Source organism: Vulpes lagopus, chromosome 11 (genome assembly GCF_018345385.1).
Source record: "Vulpes lagopus strain Blue_001 chromosome 11, ASM1834538v1, whole genome shotgun sequence".
Taxonomy (NCBI): Eukaryota; Metazoa; Chordata; class Mammalia; order Carnivora; family Canidae; genus Vulpes; species Vulpes lagopus.
Window position 1 is genome coordinate 21,561,700 of NC_054834.1, and position 22,706 is coordinate 21,584,405.

Below are 22,706 nucleotides of genomic sequence, written 5' to 3' on the forward strand. Positions count from 1 at the left end.
GACAAAGTAAATATGCAAACTATGATATAATAGTGGACATATCTAAGGGTTATAGGGAGGATTCTCAAGGAAGACACTTGGTAGTAAGGAAGAGTACAGCTGCATTTTAAAGAAGGAATTAACAGAGAAGAAAGAGACGGCAGGGAGATCTTACATGTGGAGCCAAGAGCCTATGTTAAGGGAAAGCTAGTGTGATACCATTTGGTGTCATAAAAACATAAGGCGTAAGGTAAGAAGCAATAGGGAGTAAAGTGTCAAGGATAAGCTTCTTAGGAAATGGTCAGCTCATGAATGATCTTGAAATCTGTGCTGGACAGCTTCACCTTTATCCTGAAACTGGAACTGCATTTTACGAATGAGGCCGGCAGGGGTGAGTTCTATGGCGAATAGACTAGACGAGGTGCCACAGGTAGACGAATTGAAAGCCCTCAAGGCAGGAAAAGCAGCTGCTGTAATTTCTTAAAAATGGGAAAGTGTGAAGATGACAGGACAACATTTTTAGAAGAAATATTTAGCATTTGGTGAGTGACTGGAAATGGGGTAGAGACCGTACATGAGAACTGTAATCGGATCTCTCAATTTGTTGACTGGGTGTGTGGCAGTGTTATGAAAAGGCCAATTGAACATTCACTGGAAGTCCTGTTCTGTCACAAACATGGAAACACAAACATGCTTACTGAATTTAGTTTGTTCACTCTGCAGTGTATTGGAGGGAAAGCTAACTAATGGCATGGGTTAGTCCTGACAAATGCCCACTGCTGCAAATGCATGTTGTCAACTACTGCAAGATGTTTTTCTCAAGAAATTGTTCCTAAAGATAAATAATAAACTAAAGGTACAAGACCTGTTTTCCAAAAAATTTCTCAGAGAAAAGCTAAACTGAAATGCAGATTATATATATATATTTTTTATTAAGAACACTCACATGTTTTTCTGCTTACTCCAGTAATTTTGGACAAGTTCATTTGTAAAGCCTGCATCCAGCAAGACTCTATTAATCAAATCCGTGTTACCTGACACACAAAAAGGATAGCCTCAATTACAACCACATAGTTTCTTCATTAAGATAATAATGAAACAAATTTAGTCTCTATTTGTAAAAGCAACTTAGAGTGTATAATATTTCAATAAATTAAAAATTAATCCAATATTAATTTTCTGCATATTTTAAAAATATTGTTCATCTTCCCTCTTATTTTTCAGGCTGTAGCCAAAATTAGTAGAAAAGCCAATTATAAATGAAAATTATTTTATTTTTTAAAAGTTATTTTATACTCTTTACCAGAAAGATAGTAAAAATGCACCATTCAAGAAACATTGAGGAAATAGCCTTTCCCACCCCTCTCTTTTTTTTTTTTAACAGGTTAGTATGGTGATTGCAAACCATCATAATTTAATGGACAATTTTTTTTATTTTTTTTTATTTATTTATGATAGTAACACAGAGAGAGAGAGAGAGAGAGAGAGAGAGAGAGGCAGAGACACAGGCAGAGGGAGAAGCAGGCTCCATGCACAGGGAGCCCGACGTGGGATTCGATCCCGGGTCTCCAGGATCGCGCCCTGGGCCAAAGGCAGGCGCCAAACCGCTGCGCCACCCAGGGTTCCCCTAATGGACAATTTTTTTTTTTTTTTTTTTTTTTTTTTTTTTTTTTTATTTATGATAGTCACAGAGAGAGAGAGAGAGGCAGAGACATAGGCAGAGGGAGAAGCAGGCTCCATGCACTGGGAGCCTGATGTGGGATTCGATCCCGGGTCTCCAGGATCGCGCCCTGGGCCAAAGGCAGGCGCCAAACCGCTGCGCCACCCAGGGTTCCCCTAATGGACAATTTTATACATAAAAATAAAACTACATAATATGTATAGTTTTCTGCCAGTGTGGTTTGGCCAAGGAACTAAATAACTTAACACAGACCAGCACTATTCCAACACTGGCTTTTGGAATCAACGGGTAATGCTGAAAGACTACAGGCTTCAGGTTGTCCTTTCTGGAATAACCAAAAACATTTTAGCCCAAATTCAAAGGTAGTGGAGGGTAAGATGGCAATGACCAAGGGTCAATTCACATGTATTCTTGAACAAAAAACTTCGCCTTTTTCATTTCTCTTGGCTTCTCTATTAAAGCCCATGAAATTCTGAATAACTTACAAGTATACTCTGAAACTTCACATTTATGATAAAATTTCATTTTATTTAGGTAAGGAATACGGGGCCTAAAATCTTATTACTACAAGAGGCAGGGAGTAGACTGGAAAACATTTTAGTTGATTTTTAAAAAAATTTAATATATCTTTCACCCAATTTTAAAGGATCAGTTTAATCCATATTTTAGACTTCATTTTAGGAACTATTTTTATTATAGCAGAAAATGAATCACTTTGAAAGACAGTCCATTTGAAAAGTGAATGATATAATTTACTTGCTGTAAATCTTTTTAGGTAAAAGAAATGAGACTGTTATTCTAATTTCTAATATAAATCAATTTTACAAGTAATTTCATAATTGTATTCATATTTCAATTACACTATAATTTTAAAATGTGTCTTGAAATATTTCCTCTGCTGCATACGATTCATAAACAGATTATATGTGTGTAAAGTGGTAAAGCTCAATACTTACAATCTCATTTTTATATTAGTTCAGAAATAATGAGGGATCTGAAGAAGACAACAGCTCTATAGCAGAAACATTTAGGTAGGCTAATAAATTAACAGTGAGAACTATAATTTGATTAGATTAATTGCTTCCATAAAAGCAAAATTAAAATAGCCTGAACTGTTTTAAAAGAAACTATTTAGATTTTAATCACCGATACTTTTAGTTGTACATATTATTTGATAAAATGAGCTAAAAGATGATTGATGAAATTATAATTTATAACACTTCAGAGAAAAATGTAAATTTTATTTATATATTTTACAGCTTTTTTTTTTTTTAAAGATTTTACTTACTTGAGAGAGAGAGAGAGAGAGAACATGTGATCTCATCTGCTGAAGGCAGATGCTTAACCAACTGAACCACCCAGGTGCCCCCAGTTATTATTACCTTTTTATAATTAAAAATCCAATAAAATCTTAACACTTCACATGGTTATCTAAGAACTGCAAGCATTTCCTATTGGATTACATGGAGGGAGATTGAGGATGAAGGGAAATGAAGACATTGCAGAACAGACAATGGTATGGATATTTGCACTATGATACTCAAAGTATTTTTGTTTCAACATATTTATACTTTCCTGGGACCTAGATGCATCCAATTAAATGAATATTCATTATCATTATTTCAGTTCTGTTTTGGGACCCCTATTAGTCAAGAAAATGAGGAAGAACACAAAGTAACAATGAAAGGCTCTGGTTCGGTCAGAGTGAGTTCACACCATGTAAAAGGTTTGGCATCACTCTCATTCAGTCGTGATCAGTATCGCTTTCATCTACCCCTGACTGGTTTGCAGAGTAGCTAATTCTAATTCTTTTAGCTAATGTGAATAGTGCTAGAAGTTCCTTCTTTTTATGAGATAAATTTAAATTTGAGAGATGGCTTCAATTCACTTTTTATAACTGAGGAAGTTCTTTCCTTCCTAATGGAAAGGCAAATGATTTCAAAAAAGAAAAGCACAGGAGCACCTGGTTAGCTTATCAGGTAAGTATCTGCCTTAGGATCAGGTCATGATCCCAGGGTCTGGCAATAGAACTCTAAGTTGGGTTTCCTGCTCAGCAGAGAATCAGCTTGCCTCTCTCATGCCCCTGCTCATGCTCTCTCTTTCTCTCAAATAAATTAAATAAATAAATAAATAAATAAATAAATAAATAAAATCTTTAAAAACAATAAAAAGAAAAGCACAGGAGAAGAAAGAGTGAGGATGAGAGGAGGAAGAGAAGTGGACATAAAAGTCAGTTACAATTACTTCTTTTTTCCCAAGTTACGTACACTAAGGAAACTTTTGCCATGCAGTTGGTTTTCCTCTCATTTCCACTGCATGTTTTCCTGGTAGTACTTTTATTTTTTTTAAAGATTTTATTTATTTATGAGAGAGAGATCACGAGCAGAGAGAGAAGGGCAGAGGGAGAAGCAAACTCCCCTCTGAGCAAAGAGCCCCATGCGGGACCATGACCTGAGGCGAAGGTAGATGCTTAACTAACTGAGCCACCTAGGCACCCCTGGTAGTACTGTTATAGAATATTTTCAGGAACAAAACACAGTTAAGATTTTTAAACGTTTTAAAATCCAAGAATCCTTTAATCTCTATGAAGTTTCATAATATGAATGGTGTAAATCTCTCCGAAAGACAAATGTACTGGTTAAAGCCTAATTATTAAAATTTTTACTTGCTCCCACTTGCTTTACTTCATAAAATGAAAAATTACAGATGCATAAACTATAAAGTTAACTGATCAAAACAGAATGTCAGGATAAAAAAAACCCTAAGTGACATATTTTTATATATACCTTGTTTTTATTCTCTTCATCTTAAAACTGTTTATATAAACTGTATAGAGATAAATAAAAAAAATGTGTTGTAGTGTTTTCCTCTATATATAGCAAGAACAATAAAATGAAAAACCTTCATATTATTAAAATTAAGTTTCTTAAATTTGAAAGGAGCCAAGGTAAGGATGCCCTATTTACATTTAAACACTAGTAGGTATCTATCACCTGGCTTTCAGGATGAAATAAAAATTCTTTCATATATAAAAGCCCAACTTGTTAAGTTTTACTACTAAAAACTCACAAAGTAAATAAATAACCAGCATACCAATGCACTAATATTAACCAAGAGTTGACTACTTTGGATACGATTAGAGTGACACTCAACAGTTACAGCAAATCGGTATATACTTACAGGATGGGTTGTTTGGAGTTTTTCTATCAATAAACTCATTGAAATTTAAAAGAAATTCAGTGTTGTTTTCTGATATTTTAAGGTCATTGCAGTAATCTCTGAAAAAAATATTTAAGATATTAGCTATAAAAATCACACCTTTAAAAGAATGAGCTTTCATTATTTTATTTGTATTTTCATTTTATTTCATTTATTATTTAAAATAATAAATGTTTTCACTTCCTCAAAGGAACTGAAAACATTTTCTCTTAACTACCTCTGGGACTTTGCAAGCTTTGATTCTCTTGTTATTTCTATTTCCTCCTATCATCGAATAATACTTTGACAATAAGGGGTGAGTGGTGTGGATAATATACATTCAGCACTTGTCCTTTGGACAACTGGTGCTTAACAAATGTTAGCTTTTGTTGTTCTTAATACACTATTATCACTGTATGTTACGTATTTGGAGTTTTCATATAAAAATGAACAGAAAATTTGAAATATTAAATATCAAGAATAAACCCATTCTGTGTTAACATTCATTAATGAGAAATTACTATGTTTAAAAAAAAAACTTAGTGAAAATGTGGCATTGATTTACCTATTTGCAAATATCTTTAATTCCTGACTCATTAGAAAACCTCTGCATTTAATCAATTGCAAGATTCTATTTGGGCACATGAGAAAAATGTATTCTCCCTAAAGATACATAGCTGGAAAAGACAATTATTTTATATACTTCTCAGATGTTTTTTTTTTTTAAGTAACACATGAAAATTTGATTACTAGTAATTTGTCACTAGTTACTTACAATATGGAATCTGAACACCTTTTGTACTGTTATATTAAAATTCAGTGCACTATCTTACACTTAAATGAATCTGATTTTGTAACATTATGAATTGGTTATTTGGAAAATTTGCAGATCTGACACGTTTCATTTTAAAAATTAAAAATTACATTCATTAATAACATCACCAGTCTTGCCAGGTAACTACTAGGAAGCAGTAAATTCAAATTCCCCCCAAATTCTTTTTTTTTTTTTTTGAAAGGACAAATTTTGTCACAAGCAACACATACATACTCTACTGTTCTCTTCAAAGTAAAAGTCTCACTTGATTATGAGAAAATGTTTATCACATACCTAAGTCATTCTGTCAAGTAAAATTATATTTCATGAAAAAAGGGTGAAGAGCACCTATTTCAACTTGAAATTCAATCACACGAGACAGCCAAGTTACTCTGGTAGGCAGCACCATTCCCATTTTCTTCCCACTGAATATTAAAAGACATGTACTCAAGGGTAAAGCTTCCAAAAAACTAGTAATTTTTACTGCTTCCATCAAGGATATTTTAAAGTGAGACCGGCTCCCCCCATCTCCACCCCCAGCCAGAAAGATTACAACAACAGTGACCAGGAGCTTCACTGCCTGGAGTCCTGCTAAGGTATCAGCTCCTCACAGCTTTTCTACTGTCTTCAAATGTCGACATGGAAAAAAAGACCAATAATTACCACTATTAGGAAAATAGCTTTGACCTGGTGGGTTCTCTGAAAAGAGCCTCTGGAACCCACAGGGGTTTGAGATCCCTACTTTGAGAAATGCTATCCTAAGTATTTTGGAAATAAAAAATATTTAAAAAAAACAAATATAAGGTTGTCATTAACTAGGTTAATTCAACAGATAGGATAATCAAATACTGAAGACAGAAGTGCAATTATGTAGTGAACATTTTCAGATGCAGACCATCAGCTAAACAGCCTCAGAGAGTAAAGAGAATATCAGAACTTCAAAACACCTCCCCGCCCCCCCCCCCCCAAAAAAAAAAAAAAAACAACGTAAAACTTCTCAGTTCATGGAAAATCTTAGTTTGGAGGCAGGGTCCAGAAAGGCAGCATGATTTTCACTCAATCATTATTGACAGACCTCAAATGGACTTCTTCCCATAATTAGTATTTAATTAGATGCTATCACACATACTGTTCTTCCTTTCTCAATATAACTCATCTTTGAAATGCCTTTCTGATTTATGAGCAAGAAAAAGTTATTCTATGTTTTAGGCTTTTCATCCCTTTGATGAAGGGTAAAAAACAATGCTCTATGCATTTATATTTTACTCAGACGTGCTGGGTGTTCTTCTGAGATCGATTAGCATTTGATAATCAATGTACAGACTTTGATCTTGAAATAGCAAGGAAATTTCCCAATCTGTGAAATGGGATAATACTATTAATTTACTATAGCGTTTGTGCAGTAAAAATAATTATTCATGTAAGTTTTAACACGTTAGTGGAGATGGACATTCATTGGTTTGTCCCACAAGCTATCACATTTCTCTTCTCTAGAATTTACTCCTTCCCTAAACACAGAGGAAATTCTACTCTTCCAGTCAGACCATGAAAATGGTTCATAGGTTAATCCTTGATGAAATGAACAGTCATTGCTTACAAATTGGGAACTGGAAGTTACATTTATCCTCTCTGTGAGTACTGGGCCTTCAACCATATTTTCCACACTGACTAACAGTAAAGCTCAGAAAGCCAGTCTGTGTGGTCTGCTATTCAATAATTGGGAGAGATGAGTGAAGAAGTTGCCTAGAGAAAAAAAAAAAAAAAAAAACACAGATCTGAGATGAAAGGAGAATCTTATCATTATAGTACATCTAATTTCAATCTCTTCTTATACTGTTAATGAATGTGTAAGTTAATATTCTGTGGGATATTGTTCTGTCTCTAATATTCTTTTCTAGCTAAAACTGCTTTTAGCAGTTTGAAGATGCTCAGTTACTTATGCTAGAAAAAGTGGTAAGATTTTAGGTATTTTTAATAACGGTTTTTAAAATATTCTTTACGTATTTATAGATTCTACAGACACCATATGTATTTATTTGGCACCTATTATGTGCCAGGCAATGGATGGGATGTTGTATTGAATGTAAATCAAATAGAGTTGTGGCTTTACTGGGGAAAGTAAATGACCTAAAATGGGCCAGTGCTCTAGTAAAGGAAATAGAGTATTCTATGAAGCAGTCAGCAAGAATGTCTAATCCAGTGAAAATGAGAAGGAAATTCCTAGATCAAGGAGCTTTGAAGTTGGGATTTGGGAAGGGTGGGGTGTATCTGAGTACAGTCCATAATAGAAGAGAAAATCAGTGGATCGAAAGAGCTAGAAGGGGGAAAAATCCAAAACCCCAACACACATAGAAACTGAGAGAAATTTAGTTGTTTGGAATTCAGAGCAGAGGTTGGCAAACTTTTTGTAGAAGGGCCAGATAATAAATAATTCAGACTCTACAGGCCACAGGTCTAGGCCACAACTAATCAACTCTGCCTTTGTAGTAAAAGCAGACAATACATCACCAAACAAGTATGGCTGTGTTCTAATAAAACTTTGTATAAAACAGGCAGTCTGCAGGCTGTAATTTGCTGGCCCCGGATTTAGAGTATAAGGACCACACTGTAAACTGGGATCTAGTAACAGAGCGATTGAAAGTGATGATATAAGATACAGATTGTCACAAGACACTATGGAACTATCGGTTCATATTTAGCAGATGAGAAACACAATTTTATTGAATTCCAGAAACTCTCTCCAGTTACAGAAATGAGACCAGACTGGGAAGTAAAGGGGCATTTGAGGAGGTAGGGACATCAAGTAGGAGGCAGCTATCATAGCTTAGGTCAGAGAAAGCACTGACCTGGATGAGAGCAAACACAGCAGAGTTTGGCAGATAAACTTGATACTCGTAAAATACATTGTATCTGGCAAGACTTGGTGGTTGGTTGAAAGATATAAACGAAAGAGAGGAAAGACAAATGCTTAGTAGACACTGATTTGAATCATGTTTAAAAGATATTCCTGTCAGTTTTCCATAAACATGAATGTTACAGGGTTAGATAAGCCGGCGTATGCATCCTGGGTTTTTATCACAATATGAAGACATTAGAATATAATCAAAACAGTGCAGTACTGGCACAAGAAGAGGCACAAGGATCAAGAGAACAGAACAGAAAACCCAGAAATGAATGCATGACTATATAGACAATCTTTGACAGAGCAAGAAAGAATATCCAATGGGAAAAAGTCTCTTCGATGAATGGTGCTGGAAAACTGGACAACAATGTGCAAAAGAATGAAATTGGACCACTTTCTTATAGTAGATACAGCAATAAGTTCAAAATGATTAAAAGACCTAAATGTGAGACTTGAAACCCTATCTCCTGAGGCAAGGGAAACAAAAAATAAACTACTGGGATTTCATCAAAATAAAAAGCTTCTGCAAGAGTGAGGGAAAGAAACACTCAACAAAACTAAGAGGCAACCTAGAGAATGGGAGAAGATATTTACAAATGGCATATCTGATAAAAGGTTAGTATCCAAAATAGATAAAGATAAAACTTAATACCCAAAAATGAATAGTCCAATGAAAAAATGGGCAGAAGACATGAGTAGACATTTTTCCAAAAAAGACATACAGATGGCCAACTGTCTGGAAAGATGCTCAACTTCACTTAACTGAGAAATGAACGTCAAAATTCCAATGATTCATCACCTCACACCAGGGCAAGTGCTACCATCAATAACAAACAACAGGTGTTGACAAGGATGTGGAGAAAGGTGTGGGCATGCAGACTGGTGCAGCCACTCGGGAAAACAGTGTGGCGGTTCCTCAAGCAGTTAGTTAAAGATAGAGCTACCTTACAATCCAGCAATCTCACTACTAGGTATTTACTCAAAGTACACAAAAATACTAATACTAAAGTGATACACGCACCCCGATCTTTACTGCAGCATTATCCACAATAGCCAAATGACGAAAACAGCCCCGGCGTTCATCAACTGATGAATGGATAAAGAAGATGCGGTGTATACTATGCACAATAGAAAAAAAAAATTCCTCAGCCATAAAACAAAATGAAATCTTGCCATTTGCAATGACATAGATGGAGGTACAGAGTATTATGTTAGGCAAAATAAGTCTATTGGATAAAGACAAATACTGTACAATTTCATGCACACGTGGAATTTAAAAAACAAAGGGAAAAATAAAGAGTGAGAGAGGCAAACCAAGAAACAGTCTGAACTACAGAAAACAAAATGATGGTCCCCAGAGGGGAGGTGGGGGGAATGGGTGAAATCTGTGATGGGGGTTAAGGAGGGCACTTGCTGTGATGAGCACCAGGTGTTGTATGGAAGTGCTGAATCACTATATTGTACACCTGAACATAATACTACACAGCATGTTAACTGGAATTTAAAATAAAAATTCAAAAAATTTTAAAAGAACTAAGAAAAAAAGAACACTCAAATTATTATCAATCACATGAAAGCAGAGGTAGGGATAAAGGTGTATCTTAGGGTTAGAGAAGAGGAACTGTATGAGAAATACAATAAGGGAAGAGAAAAAAGAACATTAATCTTAAAAAATTATGTGAGAAAATGTCACTGTATTAAAATGCTTTCCCAGAATGTTGTTAGAGCATTAAACATCAATCATAACCTAAGACATTCTGGCCTTATGTGTATACCTACACAGCTATCTGTAGATCTCAGTAGAGCCAACCGTGTGTATGTGTATATATCCACACCTACATACACAGAGTGTTCGTGTGTACTCACATATGCGAAGACCCAGTTCTTCACTATTGATGGATACACTGGAATTAGTGGTATTTCCACTAAGAGCAAAGTCTACATCTGTCTTATTCACTATTGTATCCCTGAGTCGGAACATTGCTTGGCATAGGGTAGTTCCTTACTGAGTTGAGTGCATGAATAGAGTACAGTTATGGTTTTAAAATTATTGCTCCCTTTGGTTCCATAATTTGGCAGTGGGATTAACTCATAACTGTTCCTGAAGGCTCACCTACCCAAACAAGCAATAAAAAAAAGTAAAATAAAACAAAACCAACCTTGGTGCTATGAACGTATAGCCAGATTCGTCAAAATTATCTGGTTTCAGTGTTTCCGAATCTGCAAAGATAATGTTACAGGATTAGATAAGCCATCCAGAGTATGCATCCTTGGCTTCTAGGACAATATGAAGGCATTAGAATGATAACCTAGTAAGAAAAAAATAAAAAGAGTGTTTATATTCTAAATTGAAATACATCAATGAATATAAAGGTCCTTAACACTGCATACTAAGATTATAAAATCCATTTTAATTTCATAACACAAATTACACCAGTTCTATCAGAAAAATGTGTTCTAAATGTCCCATTTGCTAACCCTGCCATAACCAAGGTATCTCTCTATCAATGTTACATCAGAGTTCACTGAACATCTCAACACAAAATTTTTATCATTACGGTAAAGAAAAATGATTTCAATAAACCCATCGATGCCTTTAGTGAATTAGTAACATTTTTCATTTTAGGTATGAATTAGTAAGTGGAAGGAAAAAACACCCAAGTTTTTAAGCCTCAGAGAAAACCTAAATGTGAAATAGACTGCACATGAAAACACAAGCATATTCTTCCCCCCTTATTGCTGCTAAGGTTTGAGTGATCATGGAGGAAAATCTAGCAGATGAGAAGCACAGAGGATAATATCCAATAGGAATGGAAATATCAGTGGAAATGTCAAGTGTACTAAACAAAGAAATTGAGCAACAAGAAAATACTTGCCCTTCATTTTGCCCTTTTTGGCTGTGAAAATCCATCAGAAAGAGAAAGCAGGGAAACAAAAAAAAAGAGGGTAAAGCAAAGGGGGTCACAAACAATATTTTATTCAATGACTTTCTTGAATAAAAATATTGTGCATAGATCAAAGGTTTATTTATGTACAACTGTACTCTGGAAAAAAAAGACATCTTTTTGAAGACTGGAAGGTATGTCCTATCACTTACTACTAGAACATCTTCTCTGTACTGTGGTGATTTCAAGGGTCTATTTTGCAAAGTGTTTAACGCAGGTGCAATGGTGACGATGTTAGCCTATATTCAGAAGCATTTACCAACCATCAAAGACCAACTAGTCATCATCCCCTCATTTATCATGTGAAGAACTAGCTCATGCAAAGTTGCTGGTTGTTAAAAAGACCATCATATCTATCAAGTGAAAGTGTAAATATAAAAGTATAAATTTAGCATAACGAGGATTACAACTAACAGGGGAATGAAGGAAACTGCAGTTAAAGTCAGATGTAAAAGGTATATACACACATACAGACACGCAATTTTTTTTTTACTTCCTAACATATAATTTAGGTTGTTAGTATTAACTGATATACAAAAGATATGATGGTCATTTTACTTTACTAAATCCAGTCACCCAAAACAAAGATTAATAATGACTTAAAATATGCACTTATGTTAATAATTACTCCACATTCCAAAAGATGCTTTAAAAAATAATCCATTTGAGTTACTGAAGACATTATTAATTTGGATTATGAGAAGGAAGTTAATTGCCAGACCAAAGCCAACAATCAATGCAATTTAATTTATTCAAACAGAGTAGATGTGGAGCACAATATTATTCTTGCGAAATGCAAAAAAAAAAAAAAACAAGAAAAAAAGAAAAATTAAAGCCTTATTAGCACAGTGCCATGAATAGAGACCATGTGAAACATTTTGCACCAGCTAGCAGACCCTTAAAATGACAGCAACAGAGGACACAGCACTGCAATGATTCTATGAGCACAAAGCAAGGCAGGGTAAGGTGGTGGGGATGCCAGTGAGACTGGGTACCTGCTCATATTCTATCCACGTAGAATATTTCTTGTTCCTTGCATGTTTGGAATGGGTTAGAATCATTGCTGTAGATTTGGTAGTAACACCTACTAAAATGTATAGGCCTTGGGCATTCTAATATCTAGACAAATTTATACAGCTGGTACTGAGAGATAAATAGACTCTGGGGTCGCTTTCATAGTACTTACATCTGGCCTGAGTTATTGTCTCTTCTATTTTGGCTTTTATATAGTAAAAACTGTAGGTTGGTAATACCAAGGCCAAACTGCAATAGAAACAAGAGAAGCATAAACACAAACAAACAACTTAAAAAAAAAAAAAGACACATCCAGTTAATGGAAAATCCAAAGATCTTCCTCATGGGAAAAAAGAGACATATTACTATGACAGGAAAATGCATTTAGCAAATAGAGTACTTTATTGAGTCTCGCCATCCAGAGTATCTCCGTTCTCTATATTGTCGGGAATCAGAAGAGACACAAGGAAAATAAGCTACTGAATGTGCCCATGAATTAGCTGAGAAAGAAGTGCCGTGTATACTGTATTTCCAGAAAAGTGTACTGAAAATACTCTGAGTGTTGAAAAAGATACAGAGTATCAGGTTTACATTTAGAGAAAATAAATAATATACTAATTGGATACCCCTCCTTCCTGAATTATACACCACGTTAAAGTGCTCTGCAGCAAATGTACACTATTTAAAAATTACATTAAATATTGTCCTTTCTACTACACAATTTGTAAGATTATCTGAAATATACTCCCTGAAGGGGTTAAATACCCCCTATTTTAATACCTTTTAATACCTTGAGGAAAATTCCCTGATGTCTGTTGGTAAGAAAATTCAGATGCCTTTATAGCAGGAAGAAAGACTGCTTGCTCATCCTCTTGGTTCTTAGAGCATAAAGCAGTCAGAATATTTGACTATTAGGCAGTTTCAAAGGGCACAACCACATATGTGTAATTCTTGCACCCTGGAAATGGCTAATATACGTGTGTAGGACTTAACTATTCTGTAGCCACAGTCACAGCTCTGAATGACCCTGAATTAAAGCTCTGCTTTAATACTAAAGGAAACTTATGAACTAGTGGGTACCAAAAATGGGGGTAGAAGATGCCCAGTGAACTGAGTATTTTCAAAGAGCAACATTCGATTAATGTGACCTACTGAGTCATTAACACTCATTTCTAATATTTAATCCAAAATCCAGCAATGCACAGGAAAAGGTGTGCATTTCTAGGCTTCTGAGTATTTCTGCATATTTCTAGATCTTCTTTTAAATTACTTGTTTCCTGTTTCCCAGGCTTTGAGAAGAATGCCCAAGCTAGATTCTCATTCTCTATTTTTTTTATGGCCAATACAGAACAGGGCAAAATATAAAATTTCAGGTTTTCCTTCTTATGACCATATACGTTAAAAATTCACTCTACAAAATGGGAAAAAAAAGCAAGGGTTTATCTCCTACAACTTAATTTTTCAGTCAGGATAGCAAAATGAGTGGATGCTTGTTACCTCCAATTCCCAAATCTTTCTCCTTCATTAAGTAATTCATAGACTGTCCTTATGAGAAAAGGTCAGAGAAATAAAATGTTATGTAGATTTAATGAAAATCTCTCCGTTCATTTTATAGGTAACTTCCTTTAAGTGGAGGCAGAGATGGAAATTAAAATAAGCAGTGCAATTAGTCTGAAAGCAAGATGACCTTTCATGATTCGCTTGCCATTTATAAAATGTAGAGTAGAATTACTGAGCATTTGAAGATTGTCTCCCACAAATTCCTCTCAAGGGAAATTAGGACATTTTTATTGCTCTATCAGCATTTATTGCTAAGAGAAACTTCTAATTAAAACCGATAACGTTATATCATGTGGCCGCTACAGTGTCACTCTCCAAGCTTGGGTTACATCTCACGTACCATAAAAATAGTGTTGGAACTCATGAGGAACACAAGAGAAGTTTTAAAATTGACATATCAAATATACATTTTATTGGCCTGCATGTCTCAGGTTGTTATTAAGAGCTACACTTCATTTTATAGAAAAATACAGTCACACTTGATTTACTTCCATCTCAAGGCAATGGTTATTTCTTCAACTTAAAGCAGATAAAATCTTTACCAACATTTTGAGTTGATGATGTTGTCATATGCAGTGTTTGCTGTCTCTCTCCATATAAAACCAACAGACCGAAGCTGCTTTATTTTCTCCCAGGGATTAAAGCCTAATAAAGCCAGTGGCCACCAGGTGGATGCGAGAGCCCATGCGATGTTTTTGTGACTCACATAAACATGGTTGACTTACTTAAATGGAATATAACATACTTTTCAACTCAATCATGACTCTATAAAACTAAATTTTTATGAAAAAAGAGCAGTCTATTAATATAATTAATTACTATAATTCAACTGTGATACCTGAAATTACATCAAGGCTTAAGAAGACAGAAGTCACTAAATGAAATTGGATACTTTGTTCATTAAATCAAAACATGCCATTTCTTTCTTCTCCTTCTTTGACATAGTTCAACTATTTTTTTTGTTAATTGTGAATTTATTTACACAGTGATTCAGGGAAGTGCTATAGTGAAAACAGACTGAATCTGGCCTGAAGTTGTAAGTCCAATGTAGAGGACATTTGTGATACTTTTACAGACATATTTAAGCAAGGTATAATGACAATTTAAAAGTTATGACTGCCATTATTGTTGACTCATTGTTAAGGTTAAAAGGATCCAATTGTTCTAATTTACAATTTGTTCATCTAAGAAAAAAGGCAGGAAGCACTATTCCCACATAGTGAAGAGGATATAAACTCAGAACCACATTTGCAAGCTCTCGATTATCTGCTCAGGACCAGTTAAGTAGAGAAATTTGAGAGTAAGCATTTAGAAAAATTTTCAGCAATTTGGCAAAGTCCATGTCTCTGAAAGCTAATAAAAAAAATTTAAGCTTGAATTTTTAAAATCTTTTTTTAAGTTGATTTAGTAAATAATTTGTGTTCTGTTTTATATAAATGTGGGTACATCAAAAAATATTATGAGACGCAGTGGTCTATGTAAATGTACGAGTGATTGGCAGTGAGCCAGGAATTGAAATCTTTTAGGAATGAGAGGAAGATGACAAAAGATTCAGAGATGAGGATTTTAGGGAAGACGAAGACAAAATGAGTAACAAGAAGGAAATATTCTGGGCAGCCCTGGTGGCTCAGCAGTTTAGCGTCTGCTTTCAGCCCAGGGTGTGATCCTGGAGTCCCAGGATCGAGTCCCACATCGGGATCCCTACATAGAGCCTGCTTCTCCCTCTGCCTGTGTCTCTGCCTCTCTCTTTCTCTCTCTCTCTGTGTCTCCCATGAATAAATAAATAAAATCTTTAAAAAGAAAAAAGGAAGGAAATATTTTTATCAACCTCAGTATTAAGAGCATGAGGAAGTAGGACCACTGGACAAGCCATGACCTCCAAGAAGAGTTAGACCAAGAAAGTGAAGGGGATGCTTGGCAAGTGAAGAATGGAGAACTTTCAAGGCACTATAGGGTATTAGTCCAGCTTTCTAAGGCCTTCTCCTTTGGAATGACCAGGATGTTACAGACTTGCCATTCATGGGGGAAAGTTATATCAACTGAGCATTTATATCAGATAATAGTATGATGTAACAAGTTTTAAGTTAACTTTCCACCTAAATATAAGTAATATAAACTAACAATTTAAATGAGGAAATCAGTGATAACTAAAAACTATTAGGGGATTTTGTCACCATTTATTATCACTAACATAAATAGGTAAAATGATACTATTTTTAAAAGATTTTATTTATTTTTTCATGAGATATTGAGAGATAGAGATATATATAGAAAGAGATAGGCAGAGACACAGGCAGAGGGAGAAGCAGGCTCCATGCAGGGAGCCTGATGTGGGACTCGATCCTGGTACTCCAGGATCACGCCCTGGACCAAAGGCAGGCACTAAACCGCTGAGCCATCCAGGGATCCCCTGTAAAATAATTTATATCACACATCTTCACTTCTAAAATTTATATTCCTAGCTTTTTTCCATTTTGAAAATTAGAGCTATACTTTTAATACATTTTTACACCGGAAAAGATAACTTTTGTTTTAATTACAGTGAAAATAGTTTCTGAAAATGCAGACTTAATATTTATCTACTGCAAAAACTGCTACTAGAAATAGGTGAAAGACACTGAACAGAATACTTTTGTATACGATACACATTTAAATCTAATTAATTACCTGTAATCTGTGCCATTCACAGGAGTCCACGTGTATGTCCTGTTGCCTTTGTCAATGTATCTCTAGAGAAAAAGTTTGATATGGTTGTTACCACCTTATAAAATCTATGTGAATTGATATGAAAAGCAGAACACTAAAATCTATTTATAAATTCTGTGGCCATTCAATACCCTCCTTCACAAATGTCTGATCTAGTCTACATTTACTTGTTCTGTTATGGGGGTGTGTGTGTATGTGTAAGTAAAGCAAAATTTTAGGACATAAATAAGTATCTGCCTCATAACTTTTAAGGACTTTCAAGTACAAAATCTTAGTAATTCATGTGGAATTTTTAACCTTAAAACTTTGAAACTATTTTCTAAGAAATAAATTTTAACAATACAATAGAAGGATATATTAGCTAAGCCTCAGATAGTTCCTTACTAGAATGTGTTTATGAGAAATTGGTAATACCAAGAAGTTAACATATCATTTCTAGATCCAAATGTATGATTAGCATATTACTATTCTTATTACGTCATTGTTATGGCATTTATCATAAGAGACTAATTACTTAGTACCACCGAAGGTCAGAAAAACAACTAAATCCACCAGGGGAAGGAAGCCCAAAGCTCAATATCTTGATGGATAAAGAATCTTTCATATATTGCTACAAATGATAGTAAAGAAATAATCATTCTTTCTTCTATTAGGTACAGTGATGACATATATGCATCTTTATATTTTTTAAGTTGTCTCCAGCTTTATTATCATCATCAGAATAATAACTTTCACTGAAATGTTACTTGGTCTTAGGCATCACAATAACCACTTTACAATCACTGTCTAATTTAATCGACCCCTGGACTAAATACTATTTTCTTTTTTTTTTTTTTAATACTATTTTCTACAATCTATTGATGAAATAAAAATACCTAAGTCTTCTAAAAAAATTTACAGGATGAAGGATAATGTATGATGCCATATTCATTTTATAACAACCATATATGTTTATATGTTGCCTTATGCAACAAATATTCTTCTGGTTTGCTCAACATGTGTGGAGGACAGAGAGAGGGAGAACAGGGATTGGTGAGGAGGTTTCTGGACTAGAAAAATTCTTAAAAATAAAAAGGAACAATGTTCATGTATTTCATACCACCCATAAAAAAAAGGCAAATTGGTGTCATTCAGTAAGTTAAAAAATAGTATATCATATTAAGAAAATAAACATGCAAGATAATGTTTTCTTGCAAAATTATTAACAAGCGAAGTCTACAGGTGAATATTGGTTAGAGGAATTTACAGTAAATTGAAGGAAGAAAACATCAATGTGACTAAATACAAACAAAATTAATTTCTAAGTTGAGGAAAGAATGTGTAGGTCAAAGAGTTCTTGGCAGAACGACATGGAAAAGTTGGCAGAGCTGTTGAATGATTTACATCTTTCCTCAAGGAGCGAGTGGGTAAAGAGCATGGCTAAAGTCTAAGTAAAGAAAATCGAAGTTTCAACAATGCCTGCAATTGCTATATACCTCCTCCTGTCCTCTGGTAATGGGGACCCCTAATGATATCAAAGTGAGAAACGCCAAGTGCTAATAATGAACGGATCCTATTTGGATCCTAGGTCCATCTTAGAGAAAGACCTGCTGAGGAATTCAAAAGAAATGTATACATTTAAAGAGGCTGTTACTGAGGGAAAGGATATAAGTTATCCATGAACACAAATTTCCAGGCTCCAAAGCTTCTAGATTCTATGTATTTTTCAAATACTCAAATATATGAATGTCTGTGTATTTACTCCACACTTGACTGACAATAGATAGACACACTGCTCATAGGCAGAGTTCTTCCGCAACTATGTAAAACAGCGTAAGTTTACTACATATTTATACCAGTGATTTATGGGTATAGTTGTGTTACCTCTTGATTTTATTTCAGGTTTAAATGCAAGGCAGTTATGACATATAGTGCATATATAGTGAAGGAACATAAGCCAAAAAAAAGGTAAATGACTAAAAACCCAAGTCAATATATGAAACTCAACAATTAGAACATCTGCATGTACAAATCACATAACACATACAGCTATTAAATATTTCAATTTTGCATGACTGAACTGGCCTTAAAAAACATGGTAAAAATTTAATTGGGTGCTCTGGGGGCTCCTGGATGGCTCAGTGGTTGAGCGTCTACCTTTGGCTCAGGTTGTGATCCTGCGGTCCTGGGATCGAGTCCCACATTGGGCTCCCTGCAGGGAGCCTGCTTCTCCCTCTGCCTGTGTCTCTGCCTCTCTCTCTGTGTGTGTCTCTCATGAATAAATAAAATCTTTAAAAAAATAATAAATTGGGTGCTCTATTTTCTTTCTTTAAATGAAGGTTTTTTTTTAAGATTTTATTTATTTATTCATGAGAGACAGAGAGAGAGAAAGAGAGAGAGAGAGAGAGGCAGAGACACAGGCAGAGGGAGAAGCAGGCTCCATGCAGGGAGCCCAACGTGGGACTCGATCCCGGGTCTCCAGGATCAGGCCCTGGGCCAACGGCGGCACTAAACCGCTGAGCCACCGGGGTGCCCAGGTGCTCTATTTTCTATGATAAAAATGGAGACATAAAATACAATTTTCAAGAACATACTATTAATAATGTAAAACATCAAGAAACCTGAAGCAAAACATTTTACAGAAATTAAAGAGTTAAGATAAAAAAAAATACCCTTCTAGCAAAGGTCTTAAAAACGTGTTTGAGATAGCTGTTTTCTAAATACTGCTTTAATGGGAAAAACAAACTACCAATATCATTATTCACCTTTACATTTTATATAAGAATAAGCCTAACCTGATTCTTACCTCATCTTGAGATTTAACCAGAGTTCGAAATGTTTTTTCTCCACTCTCTCCATCGATCATTTTATTTCGAATCTATGGGAAAATATAAGAATCACTTTATTGCAAGTACTAAATTGACTACCAAAGTATGACTATGAAAGTACTGGTGTTTCCAAGGTTTATACCTTATTTTAGAACAGCCTGAAAAAAAAATAGGGTGGTTGTACTAGTAGTTGTAGTTGTCCTTTGGGAATATTCTTTTAAAAGTTACCACATGATGGTCATTTCCATATTTTAAAATAATAAAGGTCCCCTTAATTGTTTTCACCTAGTCATTAATTTTTGAAATACAATTAATGAAAGAATGGTCAATTACTTTATGGAACCGATGGAAGGGAAACTGAGCCTTAACAGGATAGATAAGTAATATTATTACAGTCACTCAGCAGCGTGAGGGTCCAAGGACCACCTTGGTGCAACATTACATGATTCCACTCTATCATTTTAAAATAACTTGTAACCAACATTCATTAAACACCTAAGACATCCCAGCTCTATGTCTTGGCCTTGGGTAATAATGATAATTAAATTATATTGTTCTATAATGAGAGAGTCAATGTATAAAATGTATAAAACAAGTGTATATTAAAACACAATGTAACAAATTTTATTTATTTTATTTTATTAATGTAATAAATTTTAAAAGAAATACAGTGGCCTTTGCATAGTTGAGAGAAGTTAATCTCTTACAAGTTACATTTGTACTGAAATACTTGAAACATCTCTACCTAGGGAATGGAAGAAACAAACTCATGTCACACACAACTTAAAATATTGATTCCTTTTCATATGACCATTTGTATGAGAGGGCTCAGGTTCCCGAAATTTTAACAACAATCATCACTGTGTATTATAGTACCTAGGAGAGAAGTGAAGCTGCTCAACGAATACCGTGGAATGGATGAGCCTCAGCACCTACCTGAGAATACTGTTCAGGGGTACACTCACCTCCACCTTAATGTCATTCTCTAATTCTGCATCAAGGAAATCCAAAGTTACTGGCTCCTGAGATTTGGGGTTCTACACAGAAAATAATAATAATTAAGCATATCTGACATTATGAAATGATGCTGTATACAAATAATTTAACATATATTCATATGTAAACAATTCCATAAATGTTACTTACCTAAGGTATATTAAATAGCTATATAAAGGTATCTGGTTTCATATACATATATTTTAAAGTAACAACAGATAGGCTACAAATTTGAGCCTTAAGTATAGCAGGAAAATTTGAATGTACCACCAACTGAAGACAGTCTCAGAGTGCTATGTTAGATATTACATTTATAACTACAAGTTCTGTGGGAATATGACAACTGAAGATCCACTCAACTTTAATTAGGATGGGGAAAGAGCAAAATAAAGCCATATGGATAACATATTTGGCAATTAAACAAAGGTAACATATAAATAATACATATTCTTTATATTTTAGAAAAATAGATTATATGAGGGAAAATCTTTTATAAACTATGAATCTGCTAAGTAAAACACTCTTCTAAGCATATTTTAAGATGCATAAAAAGCCAAGTTTGCTTCATATATATGAATCTCAAAAATTTGACATTATATTTTTATAAGTTAAATTCAGTAAATTTTTATAAGAAAATTTGTGATCAAGTCACAAGCACTTGAATAAACTATTATAATTAAAATCTAACTAAAATAATAACCCTTGGGTTCACTACATATGGTCTCTTGCTTTAACATCTCCTATTGCTTCTTCTTGCTGGTGTGCAATAGGTAAAATTAACTGTGAAATAAAGTAGATTCTTTATTTACACAAATATATCAAATAAAACTGTCCACCTGGCAAATTTACCGCATATGACATTTAACAATTTTTTTCAATTATAAAATTAACTTATTGAATTATTTGATAAACAAAAATACATTGATTCTCTTATTACACTGCTAAGTAATGTGACATGCCATGATGGAATATCAAAGTTTATTAGATAATGAAATCTTAATATGCATCTAAAATTTTACAACTATGTAATTTTAGAAATTGATTTTTAAAGTTGACTAAAAATAAATACCACCAAAATGTGATATTTAATTGGACAAAAGTAATAAATATGAATTATGCTGTATCAGTGCAAGGTCACTAGAATTTTAATGATTTCAGCTTCCCAGGCTTTCCCGAAATATGTTCAGATTGTCACTATTTTTTTTTTTAATTTTCTTAAACCACAAAATGAACCAGAATATCACTATTTTAAACACTGTTTTAGGAGGACTGACTACCCATAATAATAACAATAATTAAAAATATATGTAAACTAAACACTTATTTCCAATACTGAATGAGATTTTATATGGCATGTACTTACTTTATAATTATGACAAAAATGCCTTTCTTTAAGGAATAACCATTTAAATAATGAAAGTTTATGATTCCCATGGGTTTTAATGAATGGATATTCTTAAAGGCAAATGAAAAAATAATCTCAACTGTAACTGGCACTTCTATTAGAAAAATATTCACTGCTCATGAGCCTGATATCTAGAATCAGAAGTCTCTAGAATATGGAAGAGGAATATTAGATTGCTTAATAGCTGTTAATACTGACCATTGTTTGGACAGCAACATATTGCCTCAGAAGCAAATATTCATTTGAAATGTAGCATATTTCATAAGGAGAAAATAAAAATCAATATCAAAAATAATTGTAATCCTTTATTTAGAAAAACCAAACCAAGGAAGTCACTAATAAAAGGATACTCTACAGTGGACAATATTATTCAGAACTGCTTCTTTAAAGTCCCCTGAAATAAATCATCTTCACACAAACACCATAACAGCATTAAAATTTTAACACACTCACTGCAAAACAAAGTCAAGATAATCAAAATGATAAACTATAAACATAAATAAGAATATTATCTTACATGCAATGGATAATGCATAGCATGACCAGACCCAAACAGCATGCATGGAGGAGGCATTATCAGGACGAATTGGCAATATGAAGATCATGTCCCAATCCAACATATAAAGACATAGAGAAGAAAATGAAATCATAAAAGCAAAATGTCAATGCATAACTTGTACTTTGTAAATGGCAATCTGG

At 34.1% G+C, this 22,706-nt stretch overlaps 1 protein-coding gene and 1 long non-coding RNA gene across 8 annotated transcripts in view; one reads left to right on the forward strand and one right to left on the reverse strand.

Annotated features, from left to right (window-relative positions):
- The window catches only part of LOC121471835, a 166,069-nt gene that overhangs the window by 119,757 nt on the left and 23,606 nt on the right, over positions 1-22,706 (forward strand). The window lies entirely within an intron of this gene.
- The window catches only part of CACNA2D1 (calcium voltage-gated channel auxiliary subunit alpha2delta 1), a 477,825-nt gene that overhangs the window by 32,034 nt on the left and 423,085 nt on the right, over positions 1-22,706 (reverse strand). For 2 of the 7 annotated variants that reach the window (XM_041722686.1, XM_041722683.1), the window contains 8 exons: positions 20,572-20,628; positions 19,585-19,656; positions 16,761-16,822; positions 12,706-12,782; positions 11,451-11,471; positions 10,734-10,794; positions 4,841-4,938; positions 926-1,013 (listed from right to left, as the gene is read on the reverse strand). In XM_041722686.1, coding sequence (XP_041578620.1) covers positions 926-1,013; positions 4,841-4,938; positions 10,734-10,794; positions 11,451-11,471; positions 12,706-12,782; positions 16,761-16,822; positions 19,585-19,656; positions 20,572-20,628 — 536 coding nt within the window. Of the gene's footprint in view, positions 1-925; positions 1,014-4,840; positions 4,939-10,733; positions 10,795-11,450; positions 11,472-12,705; positions 12,783-16,760; positions 16,823-19,584; positions 19,657-20,571; positions 20,644-22,706 lie in introns of all 7 variants that reach the window. The other 5 variants (XM_041722685.1, XM_041722682.1, XM_041722687.1 and 2 more) reach the window with 3 other exon arrangements.